General features: G+C 32.2%; 2 protein-coding genes across 3 annotated transcripts; both read right to left on the reverse strand.

Moving 5' to 3' along the window:
- Positions 1-909: 909 nt before the first annotated feature.
- LOC123212717 (pentatricopeptide repeat-containing protein At5g13270, chloroplastic) lies at positions 910-3,916 on the reverse strand. Its single transcript, XM_044631860.1, has one exon. The coding sequence runs from the start codon at positions 3,727-3,729 to the stop codon at positions 1,414-1,416; it is 2,316 nt and encodes a 771-aa protein (XP_044487795.1). The 5' UTR covers positions 3,730-3,916; the 3' UTR covers positions 910-1,413.
- A 142-nt stretch (positions 3,917-4,058) lies between these two features.
- LOC123212716 (auxin response factor 2B-like) lies at positions 4,059-8,652 on the reverse strand. Of its 2 annotated transcripts, none has more exons than XM_044631859.1 (13): positions 8,335-8,652; positions 7,984-8,217; positions 7,846-7,902; positions 7,599-7,751; positions 7,432-7,516; positions 6,753-6,843; positions 6,298-6,582; positions 6,077-6,152; positions 5,830-5,998; positions 5,589-5,693; positions 4,799-5,487; positions 4,512-4,702; positions 4,059-4,415 (listed from the first exon to the last, which is right to left on the reverse strand). In XM_044631859.1, exons 1-13 carry the CDS (start codon positions 8,479-8,481, stop codon positions 4,235-4,237), a joined length of 2,463 nt encoding a protein of 820 aa, XP_044487794.1. In that variant the 5' UTR covers positions 8,482-8,652; the 3' UTR covers positions 4,059-4,234. The 2 variants fall into 2 exon arrangements, with proteins under 2 accessions (XP_044487794.1, XP_044487793.1); XM_044631858.1 differs by having other exon boundaries at positions 5,589-5,714; positions 8,335-8,651.
- Positions 8,653-16,639: the final 7,987 nt, after the last annotated feature.

The raw sequence follows: 16,639 nt of genomic DNA on the forward strand, positions 1-16,639 counted from the left end.
ATTTCCTATTCCAACTTGATTTTAGTGTCCAATAATTAATTCTACCTTTTCTTTTAGGATATTTTCAACAAAATAATTATATTTTAAGGTACCAAGTCCGGTGGAACTTTTTCCGTAAAAAGTTTTGAGTTCGAGTTCCAACATTTTGAACTGAGTCAATTGACAGAAGAGGGATTTGGTCATAGATTTCTTATGGGCTCCTTCAGCCTGAACAGGCCAGATCTTCAAAGACTTTGTTGCTGATTTTTTTTAAGACAAGCTCGCTTGTTACCTCCCTAATCATTCCTGGAAGTAAATTGGTTACTGTACTCTGCTGCAAGTTCTCATAAAATATTCACCTGAACGGAATCAAAATCATAATCTTTTTTATCTTCTTCCATATTCTCAGGAATGAACACCTTGAGCATCAAAGATAAATCATCACCAGCAAGCTCAACCTCCTTCCTCATAGCTGAAATTGGCTCATCTTTCAAATCAACCTCAACAATTTCTTAATGATCTTTCGTTTCTTAAATTTGAGCCATCACTGAGATTGAGTGTTTTTAAGTAGGCAATTTTTTTTAAAAAGTTTTTTGGGAAGACTATGAACGCAAATCTTCTTCCATATTCTCATGAATGAACATCCTGAGCATCAAATATAGATGCCATTTTTAGGCAAATTCACAAATTTATAAGTAAGATATGTTAACATATGAATAAATAAATTTAAATAAAAATAAAATAATCTTCACTCTTATAATGATATATAATTTATATATTTAAATTATACATAAAATATATATATATATATAATATTGTTTTTTTACAAATGAGATATAATAATGTTCTTGAGAAACATCTCATCTTTGATGACATAATTTACATAGAATGATCACTAATTATAAATTTAATAATTTTCAACCGTCATTAAAGAAGTATGATTTGAGATTAACTTATTTATTCAACTAATAATATTACTTATCTTGTCAATACTCATCCGATAATATTATACATCAGTTTATACGAACTCAAACTTTAAACATCATAAATTCAATCTAAACTCCAATCGACTTCAAACTCAATTCAGATTGAATTCACTCCTACAACTAACAAAGAGATTGTGACCACTTAAAGGTGATCAATCCAACATAGTTCAATAGATATTGTCGAACCACGATTGGTTTCTTCACCCCACTTCATTTTGTAGGTGGTGACTAAAGATTTCTTCTCTACAGAGCACGAGATTTAGTGGCAACCCCTGTTTCAAATTCACGCGTGCAACCAGCCACCGGCGGCTACGACACCAAAATCCTACCCCACTTGCCAATGATTTCAACGAAAAGAATGCAGTGTTGGTATCTTAACTGAGATACAGTGATGTGAAAAACTTGCCTGCTGTACATTCTGGGATACCTTCTGTTCCTTTTGGACAGATCACCAGTAATCGTTGCAAGAACATTGCCCTGAGTGGAAATGATGGAACCTGCAGGCATCTCTAACGACAATCTTACGCCCGGTGACCATGGACACATGTTTTGCAAAGTCATGGCAGTCCTTACAAGCACGCAGGTTTTTGAATATCACAATAGCGGCGTTCGTTGGGGTTGATATGAGCCCGAATGATATAGCAAGTCTCTCACTATGATCAAGAAGTTGTTCTTTTCGCTCCAGCAAACTACCTGATAAATCCTCTTCCGTTAGAAGACAATCTTCATGGCTTATCATGGAATCATTGAACTCCTTTAACTTCACGTAAATCTCCTCACTCTGAGGATGGTGTTTATCGCCCACCACAAACCGATGTACCTTTCCCTTGACAGTAATCCAACTGCAACTAAGTTCCTTCCTCAAATTTCTCTCAGTCATCATTTTCCTGATATTAGCTGCTTCTTCCCACTGCCCAGATGAAGTATACAGGTTAAATAAAAGAATATAGCCGGAAGTATCCCGAGGGTCCAGCTGAAGGAGGTTTTCAGCTCCGAGTTTTCCAAGCTTGAGATTTTTATGAGCCCAACAGCCACCCAATAAACACTTCCAGCTCATTGTATCAGGATCAAATGGCATACTCTTTATCAGCTCATATGCTTCTTTCAATAGCCCAGCACGAGAATAAATATCAATCATACAATTAAAATGATCGATGGTTGGGTTCACACTATACTCACTAAGCATTGTATCCATAAAATGCTTGGCCTCTGTAACCAATCCCGAATGACTACAAGCAGTTAAAACTGCTATGAAGGTAACTGCATTTGGCCTCACACCACAGTCCTGCATCCTCCTAAAAAGCCCTAGAGCTTCTGAAGCATTGCCATGATAAGAATTACCAGATATTATGGCAGTCCAAGCAACAGTATCTGGTGCATCGATCGATTCAAACACTTGAGTGGCATAGTCTAACCTTCCACATCTGGAATACATACTAACCAAAGCACTCTGCCCGTATAGGTCTGAAATTACACCATTTTTCATGGCGTCTGCATGAGCCTGGCTACCCAGGTTGAAGTCTGCAAGTGCAGAGCATGCTTGAAAAATGTTTGTATATATCCATGAATTAAGAACTGGACCTTTACTCCTCAAAGATTTGAAAATTTTAACAGAATCCTCAAATTTTCCATTTTGGCAATAACCACATATCATAGCACTCCATGAAACATCACTAGGTTCTCTTATCCTCTCAAATGCTCGACAAGCAGATTCAAAACTTGAACATTTGAAATAAAAGTCCACAAGAGGAGTTCCCACGGAAACATCAGATTCCAACCCAAGTTTAACAACAGAGCCATGAATTTGTCTGCCCAAGTTCAAGTCCTTCAACCTGGTGCAGGCTTTGAGGACGATTGAGAACACATATTCATCCAATTCAATAGCTTCAACTACCATCTTCTCGAACAAATTTGATACATCCTTCAATTTATCAGCTTGAATATAGCCCACCATCAATGCAGTCCAAGCAACAGAATCTTTTTCATCCATCTGACCAAAAACAAGCTTAGCACCATCTAAACAGTCACATTTCACATACATGTTACAAATTGCAGTATTGATAGAGACACTTGAGCTCAACCCACTTCTTATAACATGAGAATGCAACTGTTTACCAAGATCCAAATAACAAGGATGAACTAAATACTTTAAAAGGCCATTATATATCATCGAATTTGGTTCGATTCCCGATTCTATCATATCAGAAAATAACCGAAAAGATTTATTCAGAGAACCCGACTCCGCATAAGCAGATATGATGATAAACCAAGAAACCAAAGTTCTTTCCGTCATTTCATCGAACACTTTCTGCGCGTCAACCAGACTGCCACAATCACAATACATATGAAGCACGGAATTCTGAAGAAACCCAGATGGATTCTCCACTGTTTCTCGTAATCTATGGTGAAAGTATCTTCCCTCTGATAGTGATTTTAAATTACTGCATGTTTGAAGTAGGCATTCGAACGAGTTCGGGCTGACGGAAACGCCAGCATCGCACATTTGTTCGATAAACGCACGAGCTTCTTTGAGCTTTCCCTGTTTGGATAAAGAAACCAAGTGTAGATTCTCGACTTTGCCTGGCTGGTTTTGTTGTTGGGCTTTCAGGGAAGAAGGGGCGGTTTTGAGAGAGAGCCATGACGGGATTTGACTGAAGTTAGGAGGTTTTATGGTTGGAGCATTGTCTGAAGCCGCTATTTTATGTGAAGTATTGGAAGGCTTTATGATTGAAGACATGCAATTACTTGTACAGTACACCGCCATGAAGAAAGATGATCTTGCGCTCTAGAGGGTGGCTGTACATTTATCTATGCTCTCCATATTTGACAGTTTTAAGCGACCACAAAAACGAGTGAGCCTCGTGGCGCCCATAAGACAAGACCTGGTTTTCTGTGCCTTCGTGGCATCTGACATGGCCATTTCAGAATTAGGGTTTGACATATTAATAATTATTGCAGGAAAGAGATTTCAAATTAGTTGAATTGAAATCTTAATGTCTATGTATGTAGGATTTGAGAATTTAACACAATGTGATATGTGCAACTCCTTGCCACAAGCATACATCAAAGACAAGTATACACAAACACAAGAAATGAAATGTAACCACCACAACCACCATATCCCAGACCTGAATTATGTCTGCTGGAACAATTTCATAAGAAATTCGGAAGTAAAAACGGGGGAAAAACAGAAAACAATTTAATATTCAAACCAACGTCTGCAGAACTTTGCAGCCCTTCTAACCTTATCCACATCCCGTAACTCAAAACTAGACCTCAGAAGGACTCGCTACTGGAGGATGTGTGAAGCTTTTGTCCTCTGTTGAACCGACATTTGGATCTGCAATGAATGAATTATCCTTGATTTTTACATTCAGGGGTCGTGGATCCATTTGCTTAACCTCCTCTCGAGTGTAAACAAAGATCCTGCGGACAACGCTACAGAATTCCCTACAGCATACAGAACAAGCAACCAGCTTAGATTGCAATTTATTAAAAAGTGAAGAAGCCGTGATATGCATGAAGAAGATAAATTTAGATACTTACAGCCATGGATCATCTCCTACTAGCATCATATCACCTTCATCATCAGTAAAAACAATCATCCAGTTTTTGTTACGAGCAATCAATTCACCATTAAATTCAAAAATTCGATCCAGTTCTGCAATCAATTCATCATAGCCATTTAACTTGTTAAGGTCCACAGACCTCCCCACAGCAATCCCCTGCTTGTGCACCTGAATCAATTAAGGAAAGAACATGCAAAATATTAGAATTTCCAAATCCAAAAGGAAAACACCCTTTCCATCCAAGATCAACACTTTACACCATACCTTAACGCAACTTCTGACTGAAGCAGTCAACTGCTTTCCCACGTCTCTCGGAAGTTGTTCTGAAGTCTGAAATAGATTGCCCTGTTCATCACCTCCACTGGCAGCCTCACTCGAACTTGTACCCTTCTGTTGCTGCAACAGTGAGTCAGTGCCCAAATCTTGTGCATGATTTGAAGCAAGATTGATTTGCCGTTGTCGCCCATGCACAGAGTTTATATGTGGCAAGGCCAGATCTGTTGCCACAGGTTTACTCATGAGAGAGAAACCAAAAAGTTTGCAACTGCCATCTCCTTTAGATTTCACCACCTCCTGTTGTTTTGAAGACTGAGGTTGTGCATCGGACACCATTTGATGGGAAGAGCCCTCGGCATATGATGAAAGAAAAGGCAAAATCCAGCTTCCTGACTGCTGATTGATTTCGGGGCCATGAAGTCTTTCATACCATTGGAATGGGACAGGTCTAATATTTAAAGCATTCTGGCATTGCCTCTCTTTATCTTCCACTGCACGAATTTTCCTGCCAGACTCCACCATGTTAAATGGGGAATTTACATGCATCACAGCCCCCGGAAGCAACTTGAATATGCTTTCCTGATCTACATCATGATTCTTCATTTGGTCAACATCTTCAGCATTCTGCTCCACAAAGGACTGAAATTTTTTGCAGGGTTCATGCGAGCTCTGAGAAGCTGATATTGGATATAAACATAATTCAAGGCATTAATTCAGGAATCCTATCCCCTGGTCCAAATCTACTTTTTACAGAAAGTTGTTTCAGTTAGATCTTTACCTAGTGATGGAATGGGTACACCTGCACTATGAGCAATGGATGACTCATTGCTCCCTGGAATTATGCCTCTCAAGACTCTTGAAGTTTCAAAATCTGGAGAAGGGTCTACAGCAATTTTTGATGATCCTGATCAGTAAGATGTTAAGCACTTGTATTAACAGATGACAATTATAAAACAAAGTAATAGACCAACAGGACAGAATATAGTCTTCTAAATAGTGTAATGCAAGTCATATTAGACCTTCCTCTGTGAGCACAAAGGAACTGGTTGATGATGAAGCAATGTTTGGACGAGGTCTTTTCATTCGGCAGAGAGGAAGAGGATCCTGAGGAAAAGCTTGAGAAAACTCTGCCTCCCACGGAGAAATCCTCTCTGGATGATGATGAGGAGAATTTTCATCCCAATGTACCTAAAACAAAATAAGAGAGTTTTAGCTGATCATATAAATATTGTGAAATCCAATACAAAGTATGCTACCATAGAAAACCTTAAGACATCTCCACTTTGAACCAGGCCACTTAATGGGATCAGCGTCTTCAACTCCAATAACAGTGCCTGAGAATCTAATGTCATTCAGAAAATGAATAGATCAGTGAAGAAATAGAAGTTTTTTTTTTTTTGTCTTTTGTCAACTCTAAGCAATGATGCCCAAAAATAGAAAGTTTGGGACAATAGGGATTTTTTCACCACAGTAAAAAACAGTTATACCTCTGTTCTGAAGACTCTTCACCTTCAAACCTCATCTTGAATCTCATTCCTATGGTGTAGTTGTTCTTCACAGACTCCATATATTTGTCATAAGGAACAATGAACTCAGCAGGGCTAGTCCGGGGTTTGTAGTAGACAGAAAACCTTGTGCCTGTTTTAACAGCATGCCATGCTGTTGCAAGAACACCAACATGCATACTGTGGCTTGATATAACTGAAGAAGAAACTGTACTTGGCTGCCTTTTAGCACATCTTACCCCAACACGAAGTTCCCCAGTTTCACCCCTGATAATAAGAATTTAGAAAATGATCACAATGATTGATTCACCATTGAATCAAAACTACCAATGCACTGAAAAATCAAGATGATAGTAGACACAAGGAAAATAAAAGCATCTCTGGCTACAATCGCTACACACCCTCCCAATACATTGAGAATCACAACTATAGTAAACCTGAGGAAAATAAAAGCGTCTCCAGCTACAAGCTTCTTTGAGCTGACAAAAAGACTCCAACCGCTTTGAAGAAGATGCCTCCTTGGTTGACCTGTTATTTTCAGTTCATGTTGGTGAGCAAATGTGCTAGAACATAGCTTACAATGACAGCAAAATAAACTTGTATCTGAGAAAATTAATTTATTCTTGATTACAATTCTAAAAGCCATGATGTTATCAAATTGACAAGATTTTTTGGAGATTGAACTCAGAAACCTCTTGATCACTTCTCAAGAGGCATTCCTGCCACCATAAAGATATGGAGTATCAAAAGTTATTGTCATGTCAAAAAGCCAAACTAATATTTCAAAAATTTTAGATATGAGCAAACATCAACTGATAATGCATACAAGATAATAAATAGTATATATTAACTGTAATCACATGCCTGTAGATATGCCACTAACACCAAGACCTTGATCAAAGATCAGAGGTCTTATGCAAATGCAAGGAGATCAAGATCTTATGCAATGCAAGGCCTCCATCTCATCCTAAAGACAAATTACTCCTACTTTTGGTCAAATTAACTTTATCCAATTCCAATGATCATAGTTTCACTAGATTTCAGGAAGCTATTCAACAAAAATAAAAAATCATATTCAGTACACTTCATTTTAACTCAAACAAAAACAACTATTACCCCGAAAGATGTGGCGAAATCGCCACTCATTTCCATGCAAGTCCTTGCTAACCAACTCCTGTGTAGGAGGCTGTTTGGACATGTCCTGCGAACAGAGAAGCGATCCAGTCCTCCTAACTATTAAAATATTAAACAACAGTACAGAGCAAAAGGGAAGGAAGCAAAACCAGAGGAGGCAGGCATTCTTCAGCATGTCGTCTCAACACTGAAAATCCACCGTGAGTGCTTGTATCGGACGCCGTTAAAGTCTTACAAAAGGAATAGACTCGAGGACGGGGAGGCGGAGGCTCCACTTCCTTCTCCACCGTATCCTCCTCATGCTGCCATGCCACACATTTCCCATCTCGTTATAGAATAAGCCAATCGGTTGATTAATTAATTACCGTTCTAAAAATTCCAAAAAGAGAATCATACTTTATCTAACGGATGCAAAGTCATTTGAGCAAACACTTCATCAGTCTCAGGTTCAGCCTGCAACAAGACAAACAAAACATTTGAACCTAATTCCAAAGAAACCAAACATTTGATAAGGATGAAACTGAAAGATAGCACCTTCAATTCAACATTGACAACACGACAAAGTATTTTGGCAGTAAGATCATAAGCAGGCATCTGTTGATCAGAGGCTTGATTCATCGAGGCTTCAACCTGCTCTATATGACCTTGAGGAAAGTAAAAAACGATGTCGCCTCGACGAGGCACCGTCACAAGCGGACCTGCACACGCATGCCATAACTCCTTGTACAAAGCACGATCTTCTCCTCCTCCTACTGAATCTCCACCACTCTCCATTGACACAAAAATACAATCACTTCCGTTCACACTCTGACCTAAAACTTGAACTAAACCAAAACCTTAATAAATAATTATTAATAATATTGATAATAATATATAATTCAAGACCTCCGAAAAGCTAATTCTGGCTACGACACTCGAAACACTCTGCGACTCTGTAACTGAAACAGGAAGCAATAAGAAAAGTCCACCTCGATCCACGAACAATATGGATCGGCTTGGTTTCATCATCTGAATCATTTTTTCCTGTCTCATCTGTAACCATCTCGCCACTAATTTCTACTACCATTTACTTGCTATTCGCCATTCGTACAGTCAGCTTTCTCTCTTTCACAGTCACACGTTTAAAATTTTTGATCTCCTCCTTAATAATGATAAAAATAATGTATAAACTATTTGTTTTTCAACTGAGTAGAAATTATTGTGCCTGCTTAATCTGCTCCTGTCCACTGCTTAAGCGGCAAGGGGAGGATTTTAATTACGCGCGTTGACGGAAAAATCTGACGGTGCTGCAGTCAGCGTTATACGTTGCTGTTGACAGACAGGTAAAAATAGACGGCGTTTGTCCTTGAAAACGGAAAGTTGTTTCTGATACGAGGATGACATTTTGTCCCGTTATTAACAGGCATGAGTGTACGATAGGAAAAAGGAGAGAAGATAAAGTCACAAGACTTAGAAGACAGACCAATGAGGAGTCGAGTACAGGAGAAAGTTATACACACGTGTTGTTGACGATAGGCGAATTTTGGTTTTTGTGGTTAGCGTTACTAACTTGAGCTTCTTTACATTTATATTATTTCTAATTTAAAATCTTATTATTATTTATAATAATATTATATATAAATATTTTTTATTATAAATAATACATTAACATATAATTACATATTATTTGATTATTATTTTAAAATTATAAATTATATAATATTATATTATTTATATAAAAAATATTTTTATTAAATTATTTAACCAAATTACACCTATAAAATGTGTCATGTAAATTGGAAAAAATTATATTCTATTTTCCATCAAATCAAAAACTGGTCTACACATTAACACTAATTTATTAATAGGTTTATTATTATCACAATAATTTATTAACTATTCATAAATACATAAATATATTTTATATAAAAGAATAATATTATATACATAATTTTATACATAAATAACTATATTTCATCATATGATTAAATAATTAAAAATTAAAAATAAAATAATACTTAATTATATAAGGTAATTTTAACATTTTTTAAAATAATAATAGTGTTTTTAAATAATAAAAATAACAATATATAAATACATTATTTTTTATATAAATAATATGATAATTTATTAATGATTATATTTATTTCAACATGACATGAGAAAATATTAAAATAATGTATGATAAAAATGTGGTAGAAAAATTATAGAAAGTGCATTGAACTGTGAAGAAACAGAATAAAAGGATTATATAGATGTAAGATTGAATCCACTAAAATAAAAAATTGGCCTTACAAAGGTATCACTAGTGTTATGTCTACATCAACAAAACTAGGCATCTGGTTTCCCCTTGTGTAGCCACTGTTTTGGGCACCAGTTATGCATGCTTACCAAATGACACAAATCACCCATATCTTTATTTATTCGAAATTTCAAGTACCAATTTTAGATAAATGCTTTTTGTTTTTTAACCTTCTTCTGCCCTTGTTTTAGACTCTACAGTATGAATATGACTGCTCAATTAATTTTAGATTATTTTGATGTATCTTACCAAGTGTATTAGTAGGTCGAGCCTAGCTTAAAATCAAATTAAATTTAAAAGAATTGGTTTTAAATTAACAAACTGATATTTAAACTTAATTAAAAATGATTTTATTTTATAATGGATATGAGTTTGTTTGGATTCGATTATTTAGTTTGAGTTAAATTTAATTTGTTTGATCCAATTTTGGATTCAAATTTGGACAACTCAAATTGAATCAAATCCTATATATTAGTATTATTTAAATATATAAAAATAAAAAATTTTCAAACTTGAATATATTTTTTTGGGAATAATTTTTAAATACTTCTAAGGATAAACACAAAATTTCAAGCCATTTTGTTTGATTTTTTTATAATTCTTTATTTAGAAAATTACCTTGATACCCTTATATAGTGAAACTAATATTTGACTAGATTATTTGATCATTTTTTAAAATGGTATTATTTAGGGTACAAGGACTATGGAGAGGGGACAAGGGTGTCTCTTGACCTCCTCAAAATAATAATAATAATAAGGCCAAAACACTTGTTCCCACCCAAGGTTAGTTGTAATCTCAAACTCCACCTTTCAACTTTTAAAAACTTAAAATTTTATCTATCAGTAAAATTCTGTTAAATTTTTTAGTTAAAGTTAACACAAAACTATTATTTAATAAAAAAAATTTAAATTAAAGTTTTATCACATTTCTCCTTCTCAATTTAAAAACTAATAGTTTTCCCCTAATTCAAAGTTTAAAAAATGATAATTTTCTCCTAAGGTTTTGAAGTCATCGTCAAAGATGGTGAAATTCGTATTCTCTGATTGTATTTGTTCCCCCTTTCAAGTTATTTTTCTTTGCTAATCAAACTCTTGCATCCAATGAAGACAAAATTATCTTTGACAGAGTGTTTTTGTTTCGGACAAAGATGATTTCTTTTTAGTCCTAGATGAAGACACTCAAACGAAAATAATTTTGTTGTTATCAGAGGAAATAACTTTAATCTAAGGCAGGGGTTTAATCGATATAGAGAGATAACCTGAGAGAGTAGCTGAATACAATCATAGATGGTGAATTTTGTTGTCTTTGATAATAGTTTTGAAATCTTAAGGGAGAAATTGTCACTTTTTAAACTTTTGATAGGGGAAAATTTTAGTTTCTAAACTGACGAAGGAAAATGTGATAAAATTTTAGTTTTTTTAATTTTTTTGCTAAATAATGGTTTTGTTTTAATTTTAACGTAATTTTATTTATATGTGAGATTTTGAGTTTTTAAAAGTTAAGAAGATAGTAATTTGAGATAATGCCTAACCTTGGGTGGGAACAAGTATTTTAGCCTAATAAATAATAATGAAGTTTACTTTTTGTTAAAGTACTAATTTTAATTCTTAATTCTAGATTTAATCCAGATTAAACCCAAACAAAATCTAATTGGAGATTAATGGGGTAAAATTTGAACTTACTTCATAAATAATTTAACTGGAGTTTTAATCAAACAAATTTGACTTTAAACTCTAAGTTAAAACTTTAGCAGTATGGATGGAATCCAACCATAGCTGCCATGGTTTCCAAATTACTCGCTGACAACAACATAACATATTTTAAAGCTTCAACACCTTCTTGATGAGACAAATTAATTGACAATGTCTTGTTGATCAAATCTACATAATGTGAAAATCAGCTTCCTCCACCTGGAAAGATAAGCTTTTTAATTATTTCCATAATCAAAGATTATGCGTCCTAACCATTTTTAAACCCAAAAGATATATAGGATCTGTAATTGTGCCTGCAGCTAGGCTATGACTTTGTTCAAGATTATAGCTTAATCAACATAATTAGGACTTAGATTCAATCCAAATGACATAGGCAGTCTTGAGTTCAATTTAAATTTATAATGATGAAAAGATATTATTAATATTATAAATAAATAATAAAATCAAAGAAAACAATTTTTTGTCAAAAAAAATTTAAAACAAACCCAAATCAACCGTATCCTGATTGATGTGTCATATTTTTTCCATAAGCATTTTTCAAAGTGGGACATGTCAAAGGCTGCCAGATGAATTGTTTATGATACCTTCGTCAACTGCATTGAGATTTAGTTATAATGGGCACATTTTTCTTGTGTTGATTAATTTGACGGTATAATCTAGACAATGAATCTGGTTAAATTCATTCATGGATTAGTATTTATACTGTTGTGCCATGATTTTATCGTGAGTTTTGTTTTTACTACTATTATTTCTACGTTCAAGGGTTATTCGATTTCAACGATGTTCGATGATTGTCAATCTTCATAATTATTTTTTGTATGTGAGTTTTCTTTCTATACAATATTATTTTGTCAAATATTTACGCATGATCTTGATTTCTTTCATTTTCATTTCTGTTGAAAGTTTGAGTTTTGTATAAAATTGAATGATTTAAGTCATTTCAAATAAATTAGTGATTATATTATACACTATGATTCTATTGTGAATCTTGTTTCTTAGTATTATTATTTTCAAATGATAATCAATTTTCATGATTATTTTTTGTTTTTTTAGAAACTATGAGTTTTTTGATTTTTTACGATATTGTTTTGTCAAACTTTTATGTATGACATAATTTTTTTTTGTTATGATATAACTTGAGAGTTCGGAATAAAATTGAATATAAAATATTACTTTATTCAAATTGGCATTAATTTTCATTTAAAATATTATTATATGACTAACTAGACATGCATAAAAGATGTACTAATTAAGATGCTTTATCTCGATAATTTACGGAAGATTAATTGTGGAATAAACGCCTTATTCCCTACAAAAGAAAAAGAAACAAATTGCACCTGTCAAGATACTTTGAAGCCCAAGTTCTAGATTACTTTAAAGCACAAGCCCAGGTAGAAAACCCCACTGGGGATCGAACCCAGAATCTGTGGTTCTATAGACCAGCGCCTTATCCCATGGGCCATGGAGTCCCACAAATGGTGAGAAATTATCAATTAATCATGTACTAGTAGAACAAAGCATCATCAGTACCGGTTGTCCAATCGAGTTCAGAATTTTCGAACAGAATCCATAACTGTATCATTTTAGCATGAAATTCTTCAATGGATTGTCCTGGTTCTTGATGCAAATTTGACAAAAGTTGTCAAAATGTGATACTGATGTGCAAGAGTAGCGATTTATAGCACGTGACAGGGAAATCCCATGCATCTTTGATTGTATCGAAGCGGGCAAAGTGTCCATGAATGGTCGACGACACGTATTTGTCCGAGAGGAATATCAAAAAGAGGAAGGTCCACGACCTGCCATTTGTCTTGCTATACTCACAAACTACAAACTTGGTTGGTAACCTTAAAGGAGAAAACCAGGTTTCATCTGGTGAGGTGAGATTGAATTAATGTGCAGAACTTAATTGGTGGAAACAATACACTTAATGCCGTTGGAGACTGGTTAAAATAATAAAAATGATGAATATCATAATTTAATATAATTACAAAAGGCCAAAGGGTTATTTCTTACACAAGTTTAAGTGCGTTACTAAAGTTACATTTGTAAAATTTAAAAAGTCAAAAGTTTTATTTATCTATTTAAAATTTTAGTTAAAATTAAAGATAAAACTATTATTTAATCAAAAAAATTAAAAAAATTAAAGTTTTATTACCTTTACCTCCTTTAGTTTGAAAATCTTATAATTCTCCCCTACTTAAAGTTTGAAAAATCAATATGTTTCCCTTAGGATTTGCATATCGTTGTCAAAGTTGGCAAACTTGACAGTCTTCGGCCACTTTGGCTCTCCCTCCCAGTTTAACTCTCTCTGTTGATCACATTCCAATCACTGACAAAATCTAATTCTTCTAATGAAGATGAATCGTCTTCGTCCAAGATTAAGATGATTGTTAGAGGTCTTAGACAAAGACAACATGACTATTTGAGACCCCTGACAAACATCTTCATCTTGGACGAAAATCTTTTTATCTTCTCCTGTGACAAAGATACTCGGACGAAGAGGATTTTGTCTTTTTCGAAGAAAATATGTTTCGTCGGTGGTTAAGATGTGATCGGTAAGGAGAGTCAATGCGGTCGAAGAAGATCGTCTCCAACGACTGTTTGCAAACTCTATGATGGAAATGTTGATTTTTCAAATTTCAGATATAGAAAAATTGTGATTTTTTAAATTGAAGAGAACAAACATAATAAAACTTTATTTTTTTAATTTCTTATTAAATGATAATTTTATCTCTAATATTAATTAAAATTTTAAATAGATAAGTGAGATTTTTAACTTTTCAAATTTTACTAATGTAACTTAGAAAATACACCTAAATTTGGGTGGAAACTAGTCATTTGGCCATTTCAAAATAAGTAACGGTTCTTGCTTTTATATTATGAAAAAAAATTAATTAGTTTCGATAAAATAAAGCATCCAGGTGGACTTGATTCGTTGGCTTAAATTCATTTGGAAGTTCAAAAGAGAATATGACAAATTAGGGAATGATTTTTAACCTTTCAAGACATTTTCGGGCGTTGCTTGCAAGAATGAGTTTGTCAAAAAGTATTAACATACTGTATTTATATATAATAAGTTAATTAGAATATGGTAATCGTATAATATTATATAGTAAAAATCTTATTTTTTATATTATGTATCATATCATATTGTAATATTCGCATTTTAAAAAATAAAATAATAAAAAATTTTAACTAATATACAATCATTTTGAAAAATATCACAAACAATTCTTAAAATTTAAAATTTCTTATATATATTTATACTACATTATTATTTATTTTAAAGATATATCAATTTATATTATTAATATATAATATAATATCATATGATATGTATCGTATCATATAAGACATTTATTGTATTATGTTAATTCGATATATTTTAGAAAACATATTATTTTTTCCATATATCATATCATATTGTAGAATACGTCTCACTATATCATATTATATTGTAGAATACGTCTCACATATTGTACTATACTAATAACTTTTCACATAAAAATTACTAGGGCTTGAATGTAATTACAAAATTTTCATTTCTCATAGTATTCTTAATGTTGAAATATTAATGTACCATATACATGGTCAATAAAAACTATATGTGCTTCTAGGTATATAATTACGTAATAATATATCATTTGAATATTTAATTAAATAGTCAACATTAGATACGTATAACATTAGTCATTTAAACAATATGTTTGCACCCAATTAGTATTAATGTATTAGACATAGTAAATAGTTTTTATCTTATCAAAGTGCAAATGGGAGCGAGTTGACTTTAAAGGGGTATTCGGCTAAAAGTTTATAAAAATTATTCTCATAATCTATCTTTTATTACTTATATTACTGTATTTGATTTACAAGTAATAAAAGATTCCGATTACCTTCTATTACCAATGGTGATATGACATGTAATATAAGAAGTAATTTTATTATCATATTCATCTTAGATATTAAAAAATTATTAAGGGAATCTTGATTTTATTATAACTATATATTTATTTATAATTTTTTTGGATAAAAATAAAAATTTTCAATTAATATAATAAATAACATAAAAATATTTTAGAGTAATTAAACCTAATGACATTTAAGTAAAATAATACACTAGTATTCTTTTATTACCTCTAACTAAACATAATAATTATTTTTATTTACTTATTTTTATTAAATTTATCAAATATATTAATAATTTATATACAGTAATCATTAAGGTAATCTATCTTCGAAGAAATCTTATAATTTTGATAATAAAACATTCTTCAAATCAAACGCCCCTATATTACTTCGTTTGAATTATAGATAATAAAATATTCTAATAATTTTTTATTTGCAATAGTGATGTAGCAGGTAATATAAAAAGTGATATGAGTATTAACTCCAATTTAGGGATTAAAAGATTAGTCAGATAATCTTGATTTTATTATAATTATATATTTATTTATTAATTTTTAAAGACATAAGTAATCTCATTTTCAATTAATATAACAAATAATATAAAAAATATTTTAAAATAATTAAACCCAAGAGTATTTAAATAAAATAATATATTAATTTCTTTTATTACTATTAACCGAACACAATAATTATTTATTTCTATATATTTTTATCAAATATAGTAATAATTTATATATAATAATTCTCAAAATAATATTCTAATTTTGGTAATAAAATATTACTCAAACTAATACTCTTTTAGTATTTTATGATATATATATATAAATCTTATATACAATATAATATATATAAAAACAATACATATTTTAAATAAATTAAATTAATATGATATAATAGAGTATAATATAATATAATGTATACTTATATGATGTATACTACTCATATCAATCGATATACTTTAAAAAAAAAATTGAAGACATGTTATTATGTTAAAGCAAAAAGAAAATTTTAAACTTTTAAAAAGATAATAAAATTGTTATAATTTTTATAATTTTATTATTATTAATCATTAAAAACTTATCCTAATTCCTACTCTCAAATCCATGATTGTGAGTTCCAATTTTTTTATTTTCCAAGAACGACAAAAGAATAAAAAAGACTAAACAGCAAAGATAACCAGTCAGAGAATCTTAAAATCTGATAACATCTGGCAACCAGGCACGCACAAAACGACATCACCTAATACAAGAAAGTTACAAATTACAGCACGAAATACCAAATATTACG

The sequence above is a fragment of the Mangifera indica genome, chromosome 4, assembly GCF_011075055.1.
Source record: "Mangifera indica cultivar Alphonso chromosome 4, CATAS_Mindica_2.1, whole genome shotgun sequence".
In the NCBI taxonomy this organism is placed as follows: domain Eukaryota; kingdom Viridiplantae; phylum Streptophyta; class Magnoliopsida; order Sapindales; family Anacardiaceae; genus Mangifera; species Mangifera indica.